The 19662-nt window shown below is 37.2% G+C and overlaps 1 protein-coding gene across 1 annotated transcript in view; it reads left to right on the top strand.

Moving 5' to 3' along the window:
* LMBRD1 (LMBR1 domain containing 1) overlaps window positions 1-19662 on the top strand; it is a 112022-nt gene that overhangs the window by 38413 nt on the left and 53947 nt on the right. Inside the window, exons 6-8 of the mRNA XM_023625138.2 lie at window positions 2981-3069; window positions 5694-5767; window positions 15046-15171. Coding sequence (XP_023480906.1) covers window positions 2981-3069; window positions 5694-5767; window positions 15046-15171 — 289 coding nt within the window. The remainder of the gene's footprint in view (window positions 1-2980; window positions 3070-5693; window positions 5768-15045; window positions 15172-19662) is intronic.

The following is a 19662-nucleotide window of genomic DNA, read 5'->3' as shown; positions in this document are numbered from 1 at the left end:
TAAGCTATTTGGAAGATAAAGATGACTTGATGATTGAGTGTAGGAAAATCTTACTTTCACTTGTGCTGAATTCATCATTTCAGTTTCACATCTACTGAAATTTGTTCGCCTTTTCTTTGTCTCTGCGTGAAGAAATCATCTGTATTAAGCTAATTCGGTGAATCAGATTGGGCGTAAAATTTTTTTGCGAAGAGGTTTTTCAGTTTTACTATTTTCAAGAGTATAAGGGAAATTTATAATTTTACAAAACTCCAGCTCCTGTCTTGATCTAGTATTGTGTGTCTTTGAAAGCTGAGGTTCTCTGTATTCATTTTTTTGAGAGGGATTGAGATTAAGAAAATATCTGTACCTTTCTACTACCGGAATCTTATTACACTCTCACTCTCGGTTACTTTAGTACTGTCACCATTTAGTGAATGTCTCATAATCTAATTAGCTGCTGCCTCCTCATCAAAACTGATACATCTATATTCCACCTGCTCTGACGTCCGCTGCCTCTGCATCTGTTAGGAAGTATCCTTTCTCGTTGTAGGTCTTTGTCTAGAGGCTGATATCTGGCCGGTGAACATTGGTTTGCCCCTCCTCGTTGTAAGAAAGTTGAAATGCCTGTCAGCTGCTGCTCCTCCTTCTGAGTCTCTCCCCCTCCCCATCCCCCCACGAACCTATCCCACTGAGAGGGAACAGCTGGTCCAGGAGGGTGTTCCAGAAGAAAGGCCAGCATCTGTGCCGGTTGGTTAGTGCCTGTGCCATACTGGTTGTTAAATGTTTTAAATAGTATTGCTGAGGACATATAAACGTATTTAGTTGTAACTCTTTTGAATTCTGCTTTGGATGTTTCTCTTATTCTCTTAGTTTATGTGAAAATATTTTACGTCTGTTTCTTAGATTAGACGATCCTGGTGGCAGGTAGCTGAGGAAGCTGGTTTGGGTTTGTGCTCTCGTTACTCCCTCCAGCTCCTCCCTAAAACAATGGTTAAGCACTAACGTGTTACTTCTGCTGGATCTCTTCAAAGTAAGTGGTATTCTGAAGTCGTTCTGACAGTAAGTAGTTTGGGCCATTTAACTTAAAAAAAAATTTTTTTTGATCATATAAAGTTTCCTCTGGTGTTACTCTTTGTTAAATATCTGAACTGCTAAAGAGCTCTGCTTAGGAGTTTGAACCTGAAAATGTCATCAAGAGCAGGAATTGGTTAATTTTCTTCTACCACTGGATAGAACTTTTGATTACCTAGAAGTGACATAGATACAGAATATTCTAGGTATCAATGCTATTTTTAGATATTTGTAGTACATATTTCTATTTTAATAGCACTATAGATGATATTTTGTATGAGTTTTTTCCCATACTCACAGAACTGGTTATTCCCAACAAGTTCAAAATATACTTTTCAAAATATAAATATCTATATACCTGGAAAAAACTCTGTCCAAATAAAATAGAGGGATATTATATAGTAGTTTTTTCTTGCTTGGTTTGTATTTTTGTTCAAATGGTAAAAAGTTAATATTATAGAAGTATAGTAGGAAAGAGTTATTTTTTAATTTTTTGATTCCATCTTACAGCTTTTCTTTGTTTTTGATTTTACAGCCAGCACAACAGTGAATGAACTTTTTACATTCATTGCTGTGTCCCTGTGACTAATCGCTTTTCTCTTTAAAAGTAGTGAGAGGGGCCGACCCTGTGGCCAAATGGTTAGGTTCCTGCACTCCACTTCGGTGGCCCAGGGTTTCGCCGTTTCGTATCCTGGGTGTGGACATGGCACCACTCATCAAGCTGTGCTGAGGTGGTGTCCCACATGCCTCAAGAACGAAAGGAGCTACAAGTGGAATATACATCTCTGTACTGGGGGGCTTTGGGGAGAAGAAGAAAAAAAAAATAAAAAAAAAGTGGTGAGAAATGTCTCCAAGATTAAGAAGAATGTAGTGAACTGATGTCAGTGCAAATAGTTAGAAATTTAAATAACTTCCTGATATGCTCTGATGATTTGTCTTTTTATAAGAATAAAAATATCAATAGTACCAAGCAGTAAAGTCTTTTAAAATAAAAAAAAAAATTAGAATGATGACTTTGTTTTGCATGCATACATTATCAGAGCACATTACGTAACATATTGTTGAGCTCATTAATTATCTCCTCTTTACAAAAGAGGGTTGGTTTTACTGCTTTGCTTAGTGTTAAAATTAGGTTGGAAAGGAGGTAGTATTCGAGTTCCTTCTTACAGTCCTGTACATTAAAATCTAAGGGATACCAGCCTGTGACCTGAATGTCTTCTTGTTTCTGAGCTGGATAATAGAGTGACTATCTGTCTGCCTTCTTCCTTTCATCCTTCCTCCCCTCTCCCTCCCAGTCTAAGCTCCTAGAGCAAGTCCTAGGAAGCCAGCTTTCTCTGTTATTTCCCTGGTCCTGCTTCAGCTGTGGATTGAAAAATAAATAAAAATTACTTTCATTATGTGTATTTGGTAAAATCTTGAAAGATATAGAAAAATGTTAAGAAGAAAATAAAAATCACCCCTAATCCCACAATGAGATATTTACTCTTTGTTCTGGTATATTTCCTTTTTCTTTTTCTATATATGTATAAATCTATTGAAATCATTACATATTATTTATATTCTGTTCTCCTGCTTTAACACAGAGATTCTTAACCTCTTTTGTGCCATGGACCTTTTTGACTAGCTTTAGCCTCGGGCTTGTTCTCAAAATATGTTTAAATGCAAAAAAGAAAATATATAGGCTTATAAAGGAAACTAATTTTACTGAATACAGAAGTAAAACTATTAAAGCAAGTTAGGATATAGTAAAAACGTAGGTAAGAAACTTCTCACGTCCCCCGTACATGGTGCAGATTTGATTTTCTAATTCTTTGAGGGAGGAGCTGATTTTTGTTTAAAAAATTACTAAAAATTGAGTTTCAGACCATTTCCTTTTGTTCGGCCTTTTATCTTTACAACCATTAAACAGTTATTTTCTCCTTTGCAGTGCTTTTGTCCCACTGAGTGTTCCCAACAGCAGAAACTCTACAGAGTGGGAAAAGGTGAAGTTCCTGTTTGAAGAACTTGGAAGTAGTCGTAAGTGTTTTTTAAAAAGCTGTCCATCATAATTCCTGTTTCATGACCCTTGGGCCTCTTTGAGAGGTGGTCTCTTTTGACGTTGTGAAGACTTTAACCGCCCGCTTCTCTGGACTTGTGGTTGAAAGGGTGCTGGAAAACTAGGGAGCTGTTTGTTGCTCTCTCCATCTCGCTCTTACAGAGGTGGTCTCCTGATTTCTTCGTAGCATTACCATGTTGCAAGGAAATAGGACCTTCAGAGGACTTCAGCAGCAAGGTTTGGTAGTTTCTCTGTGGTCTTTAATTCACTTAGAGTAATAGAGAATAATATGTTAAAGAAATGTGCTAGATATATTGTTTTTTTTTGATTTTTAACTAAGAGAATCCTATATTGCTGTTTGATCATGATTAAATAATCTTTTATGTGGAACATAAATTAGAAAGCTTTCATGTGAATGAAAATACTATAAATTTAGCTCACCAAAACATTTTGGAATTGCCTTTCCAGCAGTTTTTCTTAACTTCCTCAATATGACCTCGGTTTTTAGAGGAAAAACAAAAAGGTTCAGGAAGTTAGGTTAAGTTGCTTCCCATTGAAAAATACAGTTGGCGTTAGAAACTGATAGCAAATAAGAATGTGTAGCTTATCACTCAGAATTTCATGTGCATTTGAACATAGTGACTTTGTTTTCAAAGAAACCTAAAATATTTTATAAATATTATGCTGAAAATTTTTATTGCCTTTGTATTTATTCTTTTTAGTAGGTACTGTACCTTCTTTGATCAGCACATCTTTCTCTTTGCCCAGATACAATATTAAGCGATGATTAAATTAAGTCTTGGAGTCTTTGCTATACAACTTCTTAATTTTCTTGCTTTCTACTTAAGATTTCATCTTGTAAATTGTGGTCCATTAATATCTTGCTGATACCAGCAAGAATAAGGATGGCAGGCTTGGCATCTACTAGTACTGAATTGTCAGGATTTATGCACCTGATCCTGTTGCTGAGAAAGAAATTGCTTCTTTTCTTGCAGTTAACTCCTTTAGGTCTCTTGAGTAACTACTCTTCTGCCCTAAACATTATTTTATAAGTTATGCTAGTCTTTGAGCATTAGTGTAATTTGAATCATTCATTATATAGGTAGCATTATTCTGATTTCTATAACCTCATTCTCTTTAGTCTTGACATTTTTTTACCCTCAAATCTTAAACACCATATCCTACAGTACGTTTTGCTTATCACCATTAGTAAGTTAACCTTTTTGATTGGCCAAATATGTTAGCACTAATACTCCATTTTATTAGTTCTAAGATGCATATTTTTTCACATTTTTACATCTCTGATTTTGGATTTTATTTTATATGTGATGATACCTTGAAATTGCTATCATCCAAATGCCAGACCTCTCCTAGCTATAGGAACACCTTCTATTGATACGTCTAGTAATCAAGAAAGTTACAGCATCCATGTCTTTGATGTGGTAAAATATAGTATTATAGTTTTAAAAACTTAAGGCTTAAAAACTTACCTTCCATACTTTGTGAATTTGTTGATAATATGCTCTCTTCAAGTGTTGTATGAAACTGAAATGTGGGTTTTAAGAAGATAGGCCATTCTGATTTTAGTTTTATTTATTAAAAGATTAATACTGATGCATTAAATGAATCAAAGTTGTCTTTGGTTCCACAGGAGCTGCATTTAAACTAGATTGGTCCAGGTCTGATAGGACCTGCATTGAAACTAGATAAATGAGTGTTGCTCCCACTTAAGAATGTTGAATTGGCATAGTATTGCATTGTGTGATCTGGTACATTTATTTCAGGGTGTCACCCTGCCCCTCACTCATTGTCCTTCCTTTAAATACTTTCCTGAATCTAACTTGCGAACATAGTATCCCAGTTTTGGTGTTCTGTTTGAGTCTGTTCTCTATTTGTTTGCTTTTTTCCCATCTAAGTGGGCAAGCTAGCTCCTTTCAAGTTAAAGAGTGAAATAAATGCTTTCAGATTTTAGTTTTAGAGAAAGTTTTGTTTTGAGAAAGACCAGAAAATTTTTTCGCCAGCTTTTGAGCATCTAATATTTTGCTGATTTATTTTTACATTCAATAATTAGGCAGTAAGTTTCCTCTTTAATTTTAAGAGATGAAGGAAAGAGAATCGTAGTCTGAAAGATCTTTTACAAATCAGTTTGTGAAGAGGCCTTCTCCACTTGAAGGTAGTGTTTGAAGGACAAGGTGATACATATTGGGTTTATTCCTTCAGAATGTATTAGAAACCCAATTTTTATATTGATTTGTTGAATATAAACATTTGAGTAGTATAAATGTACTTTTCTTTTTTTTTGGTGAGGAAGATTGGCCCTGAGCTAAGATCTGTTGCCAATCCTCCTCTTTTTTTGCTTGAGGAAGATTGGTTGCTGAGCTAACATCCTTGCCAATCTTCCTCTACTTTGTGTGGGATGCTGCCACAGCATGGCTTGATGAGGGGTATGTAAATCTGCACCCAGATCCAAACCCGCCAACCCTGGGCTGCCAAAGTGGAGTGTGTGAACTTAACCACTGTGCCACCACCAAAGTGGAGTGTGTGAACTTAACCACAGGCCAGCCCCTAAATGTACATTTTTAACAGTGTTTTTCTTCCTTTGCAGATGGTTTAGCTGCCTTGTCATTTTCCATTAGTTCTCTGACCTTAATCGGAATGTTGGCAGCTATAACTTACACAGTAAGTAAAATGGAGATAATTGAGTTAAAATTAAAGAATGACTTCATGAAGCAATTATTTTTTTACCTTGTTCATGTGTTCAATTTAATACTGTTTTCCTCTTTAATATTTTAGTGCTTTTTTCTTTAGTTAAGAAGAGGATAAATTTTTAACTACTTAGTCACAATCATTTTATCTGTACTTGTGAAGTTTAATATTCAGGAACAAATTTTCTAGCTTGTGACCCTTGAAGATGGTTATATCCTATGCACTAGTAGCTTTAGTGATTCATAAGCGTATTAGAACCCTGGACCATCGATAATATCTGTTACAGATTCAGTAGATTTATCCTACTTTTGAGGATACAGGACTTTTAAAATCAGATATTTTACATAACTTGATATTTCTCTACTGTATAGAATCCAGTCTTATACTCTGAGACTTTGATTTTTTTCAGTCTTTCTGGAAACGGTAGGTGTGAATTATGATAGCCTGACAAGTTTGTGTGCAGACTGCTTGTTGAATTTTTTGCCCAGATTGTAGAGGAAAAGCCAGTAATAAATGCTTCTTACCTTCTTTGTGAAAGACAGTTGTTCAGGAAGCTTTAAATGATCTGGAACTTTTTCAGATTAATAAAGTTTATGTCTAGAGCATTCTTGATTCTTGCAAAGATGGAAAATACTGGTTATAAAGAAAATGTTTTTGGATATTGTTCTAGTGTGTCTTCCTTTAGACATAAAATAAATTAGCTACTAGTGTGATAGCAGAATCTGGTTTTGTTACATAATCATTCGTGTCATAATGTATAATAATAGACGTCTAAAACGTGCATTTTAATATCTGTCAGGTCCTTATTTGGGTACTCAGTTTTATTTTTCATTGCCGTTTTTGTTTTTCTCATGTATTACTACACGAGGAGTTTGCCATCTGATATCAGTGGGTAATTATTCTTCTATCTCACAGCATCCATGTACGGCATGTGAGTTATGTCTTTCAAGAAGCAATCACAAGTTATTAACAAATTAGGAGTTAGACCTGGACTCTAGTTGCTATTCTGTGACTACTTTGTCATGCTGATCTTGGGCTTGTCTTTTAACCTTCCTGGGTCAGTGTCTTCCCCATTAAATGGGAATAGAAAATATGTCTTAAGGATTTTTGAACGTCAAATGATACTGTTTGTAAAAATGCTTTGAAAACTATGGGGTAATGAGTGTACATCAGTAGTTGAAAGATTAGTCAGGAGAAACAAATGGAAAAGGAGGAAACCAATGTGTGAGGTCAGTGTCAAGAACTACCAAGGGGCTGAGAGTTTACCCTAGTGCAGCCTGCTACAGTTTCATGGGTTTTGGCCAAATATGCAAGACTTCTGAGTCAGAGACAAAGAACTTCATATTACTTACAGCAGTAGCAGTAGCTAAAGGATCAGCATTTTCTTGTGCTGGTTCCCTGGGTCCCACTTCCCATGGGGCAAATGAAGAACACCAGGTGAGACTTCACAAAGAAGAGGAGCCTGGAGTTTAGGGAGGCTGAGTCTTTTGTAATGGGCAGTAAGCATGCCTGCCCCTTGCTCCAGCGGAACAGGCTGTCTTTTTTTCCCCAGGCTATTTGCTGTACAAACATCCTTGAAAAGATAGGAGAAAAAAAAAAGGGCAGTTAGTGCCTGGCTTGCAAGATGTGCAGAAGTGAGAGACGCATGGAGAATTGTCTCCCAGCAGTCAAGTGGTAGATGCTGTGAAGAAAAATAAGGCCGTGTGAGGGGATGGACAATACTGGAGGCTGAATCTATATGGAAAAGGTCAGGAGTGGCTTACCTCCCCTTTGAACAGAGACCTGGAAGAGCCAGCCAGGAGGGAAGAGTAAGTCCAGCAGTCCTAGGGTAAGCCCTGTGCTGCTTTCAGATAACAGCAAGGAGGCAAAGCCCTGGCCTCTGCTCAGCTGACAAGGAGAAGAATGGCCAAAGTTTCGATGAGAAATAGCCAGAGGCCATGTGGTGTGGAGCCTTATAGACCACGTTAGGATTTTGAATTTTATTCTTACTGAGATTAGAAGCCATTGGAAGGTGTTAAATGGAAAAGTAATAGGATCAAACTAACATTTTAACAGTTTTACTCCAATGGCTCTAAATTAAATAAGCTGTGGGGGTGATGAGTGAGAGTGGGAAAAATGTGTGAAATTATTAAAACTCTTTGAAACAGAGCTTCCCTGTAGAAACAATATTATGGTAAAGATAAATATTTCAAACTAACGTAATATTTTATATACAAATTGAAACTGTGAAAATTATTCTTTAAGCAATCAATTAAACCAAATACAATAACCACCCTGACCCAGTGAAGCTATCTCAGGAAGAACTTTACCTTTCTAGAATGCAGAGGACTGGGCTGAAAGTCATTGATAAAACAATCAGAGGACCTTATGATGGGGCTGAGTCTGGGAACCAGAAAGACGTGGAATAGGTAGGGAGGGGTCACTTAAGGCCTGAGACCAAGGGAGAGGGTCCAGTGTAACAGCATACCAAGATCAAACTCCCTCGGAGTTATATTATTTATTTCCTTTAAGTAGCATAGGCAATAAAATTATGATCTTTGGTAGAGAGGCTTAAGTGTGTATCCCTCTTGTCCATGGGCCCCTTGAACTACTTTCTCATCTAAATTTACTCCTCTCAGAGTGGGAATAATATTTAATAAGGTTGTGAGAATTTAATTAAACATTTCACCATGTCTTGGAATCTATTGGGCACTCAATAAATAGTTACTACTAACTCCAATTGTTGAATACTGTATTCACTTTCATATGATTCAAACTATACTTCCCACCTCTTTCCTCTTGCAGTGAAAGTAAACCAGATGCTAACAGTAATTGTGTCATTATTAGGGAGAATGTGGATTATGAAAAGATAAGTGGAAGAGGCATTCACAGCTGGATGGTGGTTACTTGAGGGTGTGTGGATAGACAGATAGACGTCATTTAAAAAGCACTACGTGATGTGCTCAAAACTCAGTGGGAGGATGTTTTGCTACCAAACCACAATCTGGTCAGTTTTACTCCCTAATGTGTGTATAGCGGAGAAGAAGGGTGGGTAGAGGATACCCTGTTTAAGGGAGCCGCGTGGTGTGCATGGCTCAGCACTGGTCATGAGTGTGAGTCTGTAAAATCTACTATCTGAACCTTAGCATCTCTAGAAGTGGGCCAGTAACACTCAAAATTTATTGAAAACTAGTTGAAAATCAGCTGTTTATAGATAGGAAAATCAACTGTTTCTTATAGTTAGGTGGTTAATAGAGCTAATTATCATGTTTGCTTGCGGATGCAAAGTTTTCTTCTAACTGGTTATGGGAAAACTTGAGAATTGTGCTTTTCACAGTGGAGCAGGGAAGAGGGCATAGTACATATTCATGGGAAGTAGAAGAGGTTTAATTTTAGTTAAAGTACCCAGTGTGGGAAGTTAATACTTAATACTTTGACCCTTAGGACAAAGAATTAATTATTGAAGGTAATCATGTCTGTTATAGAATCTCTGTTAGAATTGAGACTAGAGATGCTTTTGTAGTGTGTGTGTCAGTCGTGTGTGAATTTCTTAGATATGGATTATTGTTTAGTTTAGAAACTAGCAGATTATTTAAATTTTACCAAGATCATATTCGCTATACCACATCTTAAGGAATAGCCAAATAATTGGGCACTCAATTTTATGAGAAGAAGAATGTCAAACAACATATTAGTTACCTGTTGTTTTCAGCTTAAACTGAAAGGGACTCTGCTGCTTTTTAAATTAAAAAAAATGAAACCTTTAGGCACAAATATTTTATGTAGATATTTTAATTTTTTGGTGCCACCAAGTGGGGAAATGCTGAATAATGGTATTTTAATACAAAATGTGTCATGTGGACCGTGGAGGTGCCTGTAGAAGCAGTGACCACTGAGCTCTTCACTGTGTACCCTGGTCAGTAAGAACTGAACATGTCCTCCAGGGTGCCTGTGAACTTTATATATAGTTTCGCTAATCTGTGCACATTTAGTATAAAATACAAACCAACAGATTAAAGGGAATTAAAGTGATAAATTAAGGATTCAAAAATAGAAATAAATAGAGCAGTGGTTCTCGATAATCTTTGAAGACAGAGATCCCCTGTGAAAGTCAAATTTCTCAGCCTTCCATGTGATAATATGTTTCATGGAGTCTGTGACACTGATTGTGAGATGCACCTTTATTTTACATCCCTGTATAAGGAAAACATCCCTGCCTGTACTTTCTTGTCATCTATAATTTTTGTTTTATAATTAGTGAGAGAAGTTTTTTAGGCTTACATAAATGCTTTAAAAAATCGTATCACTCTTCGCATACAGAACAAGGAAAGTAGAAGTGAAATAAACTGGAAAGGTATTCCTAAAACTTCACATTTGGGATGTGAGTCTTCTGAATCACTTTTTTGAGTTGGTCAGTCTTGTCCATGTTTTCCTGTACAAGATTGCCTTCTGTGCTAGAGACAATGAAATCTAGAGAATTGATGACACAGCTTGTCTTGAGTGCTCCATTCTTGTCTCTGGGATTTTCTTTGAAGCTGCTAAAAATTTAAGCTCTTTTTGTTGTTTTGTTTTTGTTTCTTGTCTTACTATGTGAAAGACAATCCTTTTGATTTACCTCAGTAACAAAGTGCAAAATGGCTTCCACTTTGGCTGTCTTCCTTTCTTAACCTCGTAAAGCACTTGACTGTTGCTTTGCAAGAAAATGTAGAATTATGCTCATTGTTCCAATGAGCCTTTGCTTCACTACTTGCTTCTTTGTTCTTTCTCCTTTCACATTAACTTTTTGTTTCAATGTTGAATCATAGTACTACCTTATAAGACCTTTTTTTTTTTTGGGTGAGGAAGATTGTCCCTGAGCTAACACTGTGCCACTGTTTCTCCATTTTGTATGTGGGATGCTGCCTCAGCATGGCTGATGAGTGGTGTGGGTGCACACCCAGGATCCGAACCTGTGGTCCTTGGGCCATGGAAGTGGAGTGTGCAAACTCAACCACTACGCCACTGGGCTGGACCCTTATAAGACATTTTAAGTAGTACCTAAACTCAGTAGTTGTACCAAGAATGCACGTAATTCAACTGAAGAAGTAACTATAATGTAACCAGCTGTGACCAAATTTGTGAATGTATAGGTAACAACTGTCATGACTTCTACCTAGCCAGTGATTATAAGGTGCATCCAGATTCCACTGTTAAATGTGAGAAAATACATGTGTCTTAGAACCAATGAATATTTAAAGGGAAGTCTGTATTGAGTACGGGTTAACTGAATTGTTTCATTAGTCATACATGTCCTTGAATAATAGGTGTTAGGAGTGTATGTAAGACGTTTACCCAGTTTCCAGGCAGTGCTTTGCTGACCCTCTGCGGGAGTGCCGGCTTCCAGGTTGGGCACGGTCACCTTAGGGAGAGGAGGGAGATGGCAGGGCAAAGGCGTTATTCTACACTGGGCGGCGTACAGGTTTTAGAGATGTTTGTAGTTTGTATACATTCCTTCAAAACATTTCGGGTTTTAGAATATGGATGGTGATTTATTCTTGAAAGTTGAAGCAAATAAAACTGGAGACAACTACGGCCAACCTAGAAACATTTTAAATGATGTAGTCTCTTCAGCCTTGTTGTTTGTCTGGTAGTTCACTAGAGGGCAGTAGTAAGCAATAAAAGTTTCATGCTTCTGAAAAGGCTATTTTCCTACCGTTTTTTCAGAGTCTGAGGTTAAAATTCAAAGGATTGTTGTTTAAAGATCTTAAAGTTGTAGTAATTAAATGTTTGTATAATGTTATGTCAAGCTTATCATGATCTAAATGTTATAGTTAAATTTCCTGGTAATGATTGAAACTTAAACATGCAATCCAAAAGCAAGCTAAAAGCTACATAACCAAAGCAATGCCTCCTTTCTTTTACTTGCTCTCTTCAGATAATTAAAAATTCACAAATAGGTGTTGTATTTTGGTCCCATTTACCACAAGGTGTTACCAAGGACGCATTTTTATTTTCTAAAATCTTTTACATTAAGCTATTTAGGAATTCAGTTCAGCTCTTCTAATAAATATATAAATTCCATGTAAGAAAATAAGTTCATGTGAATAAAGAGCTCTCTTTTAAAAAGATTTTTGATTAAATATTATCTTCTTAGAGAAACTTTTTTATTAATAAATATTTGTCCTTGGAATAAAAGTAGAAGAAAAAAAAATTGGGACCTAGTCCTTAGATACCAAATAGTCTTCTGCAATTGTTACGAGTCTAGCTGAGGAATCTTTATTTTTAAGAGCTTTCCAAGTGATTCTGATTAGCCAAGTTCTGCAGATGTAGTGATAAAACCAATGTGCAGACCAGTGATGTTAATGTACAGTGTTATGTGCTATAATTGAGTTATAAGCAAGGCATTTACAAGCCAAAGAAGGTTTCTCAGACATGGTATAATTAAGCTGAGACCTGAAGGGCATTGAAATTTGCTAATGAAGTAGGGTGAGAAGGTAGCATCCTAGATGAGGCGTGTGTGTCCTCAAGTGTGGGTGCTGGACAAAGCCCAAAGTAGTGTCAGAGTGGAGTGTTGTAAGAACAGCCAACAATTCAGAGGCGTGAGATAAGCTGGTGGGGTTCAGGTCATGAAGGGCTCCTGTGCCAGAATTAGGTAATTGGAGCTGTTCACAAGACCAGTAATTCTACCTCTTATTGGGAAAAAATAGCAACATAATGTTTTCAAGCAATCTTATATGAAATTCCAATATATAAAAAAACTAGACGAACAAAGTGGAATTGCTGTGGTTAAAGCAGCAGCAGGTCCCTTATTGCTACCTGCCTTCTTACCTCCTGTGGAGTCCTGAGACACCTCCCCAGGATCCTAGGAACTCCTCCCAGAGCTCTTGGAGACTACCCTCTGACTTGGGTGTTGGAGAGAGAGCACTTTGCAACAGTGGAGAAGATGAATTTTTAGAAAATGAGACCAGCAGACCAGTTTAGAGAGTTTAGATGACCTTGAGTTTGACTGTAGACTCTAAATAGGGGCCGTGTTCTTCCTGCTGACTAGAGCAACAGATTGCTTGGGGAATAGTACTGAGTACTGAGGTTAATATATTGCGGACCCAAATCCATCCAGCACAGAATAACAAGCATTGCGGTAAAATAAGTCTGGTTTGGAAGTGTTAGGAAGACAGGGAAATATACCTGGGCATAGACTGGGTTTAGCAACATGTTTTTGCCTTGGCATTTGGTTGTAAAAAGCAGCATGGTCCTGGACTTGTGTTCAAATGATATGTGAGTGTGGAGATTCGCTGAATAGTCGTGTAATACTACTGTTTATTCATCAGAGTCTCAAAGTGTTGTCTTACTTTTTTTCAATAATGTTTAAAAGATGTGGAGAGTCCACAAGGAAATCAACATGATGGTGGGGCAGGAGAGTCCATAAGGAAATCAACATGATGGTGGGGCAGGAGAGTCCATAAGGAAATGGTAAACAGGAGCTGTGGGATGCTTTGGCTCCCATAGGCTTTTTTCTTTACATTTTCAGTGTTTTCAGAATATAAAATTTAATGTTAAAAATATAAATATAAATTTTAAACCTTTTTATATTTTACCAAGATCTTTACAAGTATAAATTTGACAAGAATTGAGTTAATTAGAAGAAAATCATCAATTCTGTTCAGGTTACATTTTCTTCTAATACTCACAGAACCTTCCCCACATCTCCCTCTCTTTGGATGATAGAAAAATCATGAAAACATTAACTTATCTTATAGTAATATTTAAAATGCAAGATTTTAAGTATTTCTTCTTTAGCAAATACAAGGATTTGCATATTGGGTAATAATTTCAGCTGGTTAATTGTCTGAATACAACATGCTGTAGAATTGATATAACCTGATAGAACTAGTTCATTTATGTGATTTCCTTTTAGTCATGTTCTTTGTTCATATTCTCCCGTGATATAAAAAACCTGATATATCAGAATTTATGCTTCGCTGTTTGAATTGTGGTTTAGTCAATATTTCATCAATGTCTAAAGGAGACTCAGTGAAAATATTAGTTAAAATTGGCTCTAAAGATATGTGAGGTCATCTGGGAGTTGAGAGCCAGGTAGCGGAGACATTAGAGAAAGCATGCAAGCCCACCCAGGTGGTTTTGGAGTTTGGGGTTAAGCCTGAGAAGTAGCATTTGTCCCTTCTGCCCACAGTCATTGTCCTGAACTCAGTCCACGGCTCTGCCTGCTTGCAGAGGAGACTGGGTACAGTTGTTCGGCTGTGCCCTCAGGAGGAAAATGAAAACTATGTAAAAACGTGATGTTGTATCTGCCTCAGAGCCTGTTGCTGCAACCAGGAGCTGACAGTTGTCAATTTTGCTTCTAAAGACTTAAGGTCAATAATGATTTGAATAAAGGTCACACGACAATTGCCATTAAGTGTTTTTGTTTGTTTGTTTGTTTGTTTGGTGAGGAAGATTCTCCCTGAGCTAACATCTGTGCCATTCTTCCTCTACCTTGTATGTGGGATGCCACCACAGCATAGCCTGTGTGTAGGTCCACACTCAGCATTCAAACTCACAAACCGTGGGCTGCCAAAATAGAGTACATGAACTTAACCACTACACCACCAGGCTGGGCCCCCATTAAGTGTTTTTTCATGGTTAAATAAATAAAATAAAAAGTCATCATTTAGAACTGGCTAAAATAGAAATGGATAATATAAAAATAATATATTTATTCTTAGTGCTGAGTAATAGTTAAAAATTACTTGTGGGAGAATATTTAAAGTATTTAGCAAAAACATTGATCATAAATACTTAGAACTTGTAAATAAACTCTATATGCACATAATTACTATGCTAATCAAATAGCGTGTATATTAAAATACTTACATTTTATTGAAGATTTACTATATGTATTTGGGGAAAATTGTTTTTTTCCATAGAAAATAATTCTGTAAATTGTTTTTACTAATTTGCATTATCTGAACCTCTGATTAGCCTGAAGTTATAATTTATTTCTTTGATTAAGTAGTATTTTGCAACTTGCCTTTTTGAGGACTACATAATATCTATTTTTGGAATAGTTAGTATTACAGATATAACTCTATATAAACGTAGATGTGAAACAAACAGGACAACTGAGACAGCATAATCGTAATTCACGCCCATAGACCGTGTTCTTCAGGGACTATACTCCTTCACAACTACCTACTCTTTTTGTAATTACTTTAGAGGGTATTTTTGCCTGAAAATTGTGTACAATATGTTTAAAATAGTATTACTAAAACACATTTTAATTTTGTTTCTTTTAGGCCTATGGCATGTCGGCATTACCTTTAAATCTGATCAAGGGCACCAGAAGCGCTGCTTACGAACGTTTGGAAAACACTGAAGACATTGAGGAAGTGGAGCAACACATTCAAACGATTAAGTCAAAGGTGAGCCGGTGTCTTACGGCGATTGGGAAGCACACACTTACTGTCTCTGAGCTGCTTTCTTGTGTGACGTAAACATTGGCATACACCTATTTTCAGCATTGTTTGAAGTTTTTTGCAGCATATCATTTGAGAACCGTGTTTGTATTTTAAAAATTTGTCTCTGAAATGCAGGACACTGTCAGTTTGAGAATTTTTATCAGTGTTCTAACAACTAAGAAGCAAAAGTTCTGCTTAGGTGAGATGAAGACCTTTCTGATTCCCAGGAAGGCTGATTCCATGTGTGACATCAAGTTTTACTGTGTCGCTTATGTTCAAGTTCTGTGTACTAGTTGAATAAGCTAGAGTACATGTAACCGCTGGTCAGTTAATTGTACTTCTAAAAATACAATAGAAGTTTTTCTTCCTCTATCAGCTTCAAGTAACAGGTAATCTTATTTATAGGACTTAAGAAAAAATGGAAAGTTTCCTAAATTATTGTACTAAACTAGCATAATCCTGATGTAGAAACCAGACAATAATAGCACAGAAAAAGAATACCGTATGTATACTGGTCTTTCTTAGGAAAATAGAGGCAAATATTTTAATAAGAATAAAAATATTAGCAATTCAAAACCTATGCTGTAATAAGAGAATATTTTTATCAGATTTGTTTTATCCCAGAAATGCAAGGATGATACATTAGAAAGTATATTAGTTTAATATACTGAGAATAAATGAATATTATAAGCGTCTTAATAGATGCCAAAGACTATTTGGTAAAAGACAATTTGTAGTTATGACTTTTAAAAAAAGGTCTTACCAAAGTAGAAGAGAAGAAGAAACCCTTGAAGCCCGTAATGAGCCGCACACTTAGTGGTGAAAGAATAGACACATTCTCGTTCAAGTCAGCTGCAGGACAGTGCTGTCCGTATCGTTGTCGCTCTGTAGCCTAGTCATGGAGTTCTAGTCAGATAAGAAAGAACATAGGCATAAACATTGGAGGGAAAGGAGAGAAAAAGGGAATTAACCTTTATTATTTGCACACATCATCTACCAAGAAAACCTAAAAGAATCAACCGGCAAACTGATAGAACTAATAAGAGTTCATCAGGATGGCTGGTTACAAGCATAGAAACATCATTATCCAGTTGGGGAATGTAATAGAAAATGATCTCATTCACAAGAGCTGCAAGTTATAAAATAATAGGTAGTGTCAGAATCTTCCCGGTAGAAATCATTAAATTTACTGAAATACATAATAGAAGAGTGAAATAAATGGAGAACCCCATCAGTTCCTAATTGGGAAGATTCAAAATTGTAGAGGTGACAGTTTTTCACAAGTTTCGGTGGAAATTCAATACAATCCATAAAAGACAAAAGATGAAATTTGTATAAACCTCATTTCTACCATATATCAGAACAGATCCTGAGTTCAAATCACATGTGAAATTTACAAAACATAAAGGAGAAAGTGAAAGTGAAATGTCATCTTGGTGTGTAGAAGTCCTTCCTAAACAAGACGCAAACCCGTGTACTAATTAAGAGATTAAACACACATTTTTGTGTTTCAAAGCTTATGTACCAAAAAAAGGGGCACCAAAAAGGCAGTTAAAGACCTGACAGAAATATGGAGGAAATAATCTGCCACACAGGCGATCCGTAAAGAGCATTCCAGATCGGTAAGAAAAAAGGGCAGGCAATACCTAGACATCACGCACAAAGGACTCACAGTTTACTGAAGAGAAATGTAGACTGTTCGGTGAGAACGTGAAGTGATGCTTCAGCTCCTTCATAGTAAGTGTGCTGATCAAGCGTCCCAGTTTGCCCCGCACCCGAGCAGTCTTCCAGAACGTGGGGCTTTCAGTGCTAAAACTGGGTGGGTGGTCACTCCCATAATCAGAGATGTGCTAAATAGAATAACTCAGGATTTTTTTATCCTTTAGAAGTCTTAACACTTTTACCTTTCTAGGTATTGATGAGAATTTGGAGATAGGTATACTGTTTGTGGGAATATAAAATATGTGGCTTTTTAAAGAAAGCTGAATGTTGTGACATGTACCTGTACACACAAACCCCTACCTTTTAGTAATTAGAGTTTAATCTCACAGTCCCCGTCTAGGAGTCTATCCTACTGGATTGTATGTACACCAAGGTGAATAAGGATATTCATGCATATTACTAATGCCCACCTTGCCCCCGAAAAACAATCTAATGTTCAAAAATAAGATATTTGTTAAAATAAGATACCGTGGTATCATGTGCTGTGTAAAGATGAAAAGGAATGAGGCAGATTTATATAGCTTGAAGAATATTTCTTATAAAGTTACATTGTTTCAGTTCAAATTCTGGCTCTATTGATTATGCATATATAATATCTCTGGGCCTTATTTTCCTCAACTAGTAAATGAATATAATACTATTACCCACCTCAAAATTTTATTCTGAAGATTTAAGGAGAATAAAGGTAAAAGAACAGATTAGTTTCAGGCACAAGAAATGTGCTCAAGAAATGTTAGCTATTATGTACAACAAAAATCCATAGATATGTTTGCATAAATGCATGTGTGTCAATACGTAGGAAATGTGTAGAGGGATGTTGATCTGCTTAACAGTGACAGCCATAGGACAGGCGAGTGGCCATTGGGGATAGTGTGAAGGGAAGCTTTCACATTTTGCTTTTTTTTTAAACATGGGTGTGTATTTATTTATTTTATAACTACATTTTTTTTTTCCAAATGAGGTAGTTGGTTGACTGCTGGGTATCTGTCCTAGTGTGTGTTTCTCTGACCAGAGTTCTTCTAACATTGGTTTCGTCAGCTGGCAGAGTGGAAGGGGCATCCATCCTGCCTCCACTGAAGCACTCACCAGATAGGCAGGTGGCTTGGGGTTGTTTTCAGGGGGCCTTTCAATCAGTTCACTAAACTTTTTTTTTCTGAAATAGTGAAAGCCAGCAGTGAAATAAAACTCGGTCATTGCTGGTCTCCTCTTGATATCAGAATGGCGGTTTTGAGAGCTGTTATGGTTGAGACCTATAGCACTGACCCTCTCGTCCGGCACAGCTGAAGCACTGTCGCCTGGATCTGTCTTCTAGAAAGAACTGTTTGCTTTCCTCCTCTGACCTTCAGAAAGTACCTTTCTGTGAGGTTCTCTTTTTGGGATGCAATTTGATAGTACCCGATGTACTGACTTAGAGGAGTGAAGATCATGGAATGTAGCCCAGGGTGTGCAAAACATGGTCTCTGACCAGAAACACCAGCACCTCCGGGGAATGGGATAGAAGTGCAAATTCCAGGCCCCACTCAAGACCTACTAAGTCTTATTTTCTTGGAGTGAGTCAAGGAATCTGTGTTTAGCACATTTTTCAGGTGATCGTTGTGCGTGATAAAGTTTGAGAAGCAAAAGGATAAGGTATGGAGGAGGGGGCTGGCTCCAGAAGAGCGTGGCAGTGCTGTCATGTGAAGACGTCGCTGTAGCCTTGTCACTCTCTTTACCAAAGCGCATTGGGGTATCGTCTCCATGGTGGGTGTGGTTTCAGGTTGAGGCTGCACTGGGACGTGCGGCAGAGCAGTATGTTGTGTTTATCTGCTAAAACCCTATTTAAACCTTAATAGGGATATTAACGTTCTAATAGCTACTGTCTGTACAGTTTAAAAATCTAGTCTTGTGTAAATATTTTTCTTGTTCCTCCCAATAAAATGAACAAATTTACATTTCATCTTTTTTGTATTTAGCAGTTATCTTATTATTGTAGTTTATTACTGCACCCACTTGGAGACACTTAGGGGTACGGCGGTTCAAGTGAGGGAAGTGTATCTGTGAGACATCATGAGAAAGGTGTGCTCGTGGTTACAGTGAGCATCACATAAAAATGGAGAGCAGTGACCTCTCAGATAGGTTGGCCCAGGAAAACCGGACTCATTTGCAGTTGTACTTGGAGAACAAGGAAGTGCTGATTGTTAGCAATTGTTATAAATGCCTCTGCACACTGCATCCTCGTATTGCATCTCTCGCTGGTGTTTGAATCGGGGACTGAGAAGCATCAGTTCAGATACACTGTAACACAATCACTTGACCAAAGAGAGAAGAGGTAGGGCCAAATATATTAAGATAAGGGATAGAAGGAGGAGTTTGGAGGTGAGGGAGAAAAATTGAACAAAGTATATAAAGTAACCCATAAAAAGGATGTTTTAAAAGATATTTCTCTCTCCATGTAACGTCAAAGCCCTGGTTGTCTAGCAGTTAAGATTCAGTTCTCTCACCACCATGGCCGTGGTTCCTTTCCCATCAAGGAACCACATTACGCATCTGTCAGTTGTCATCCTGTGGCGGCTGCGCGTTGCTGTGATGCTGAGAACTATGCCACTGGGATTTCAAACACCAACAGGTCCCCTATGGTGGACAGGTTTCAGTGGAGCTTCCAGACAGACAGACTAGGAAGAAGGACCTGCCCACCCACATCCAAAAAACTTGGCCATGAAAACCCTATGAATAGCAGTGGAGCATTCCACAGAG

Source organism: Equus caballus, chromosome 20, assembly GCF_041296265.1.
Source record: "Equus caballus isolate H_3958 breed thoroughbred chromosome 20, TB-T2T, whole genome shotgun sequence".
NCBI lineage: Eukaryota > Metazoa > Chordata > Mammalia > Perissodactyla > Equidae > Equus > Equus caballus.
Note: the sequence above shows the minus strand (reverse complement) of the source record. Positions and strands in the feature narration are given on the sequence as shown.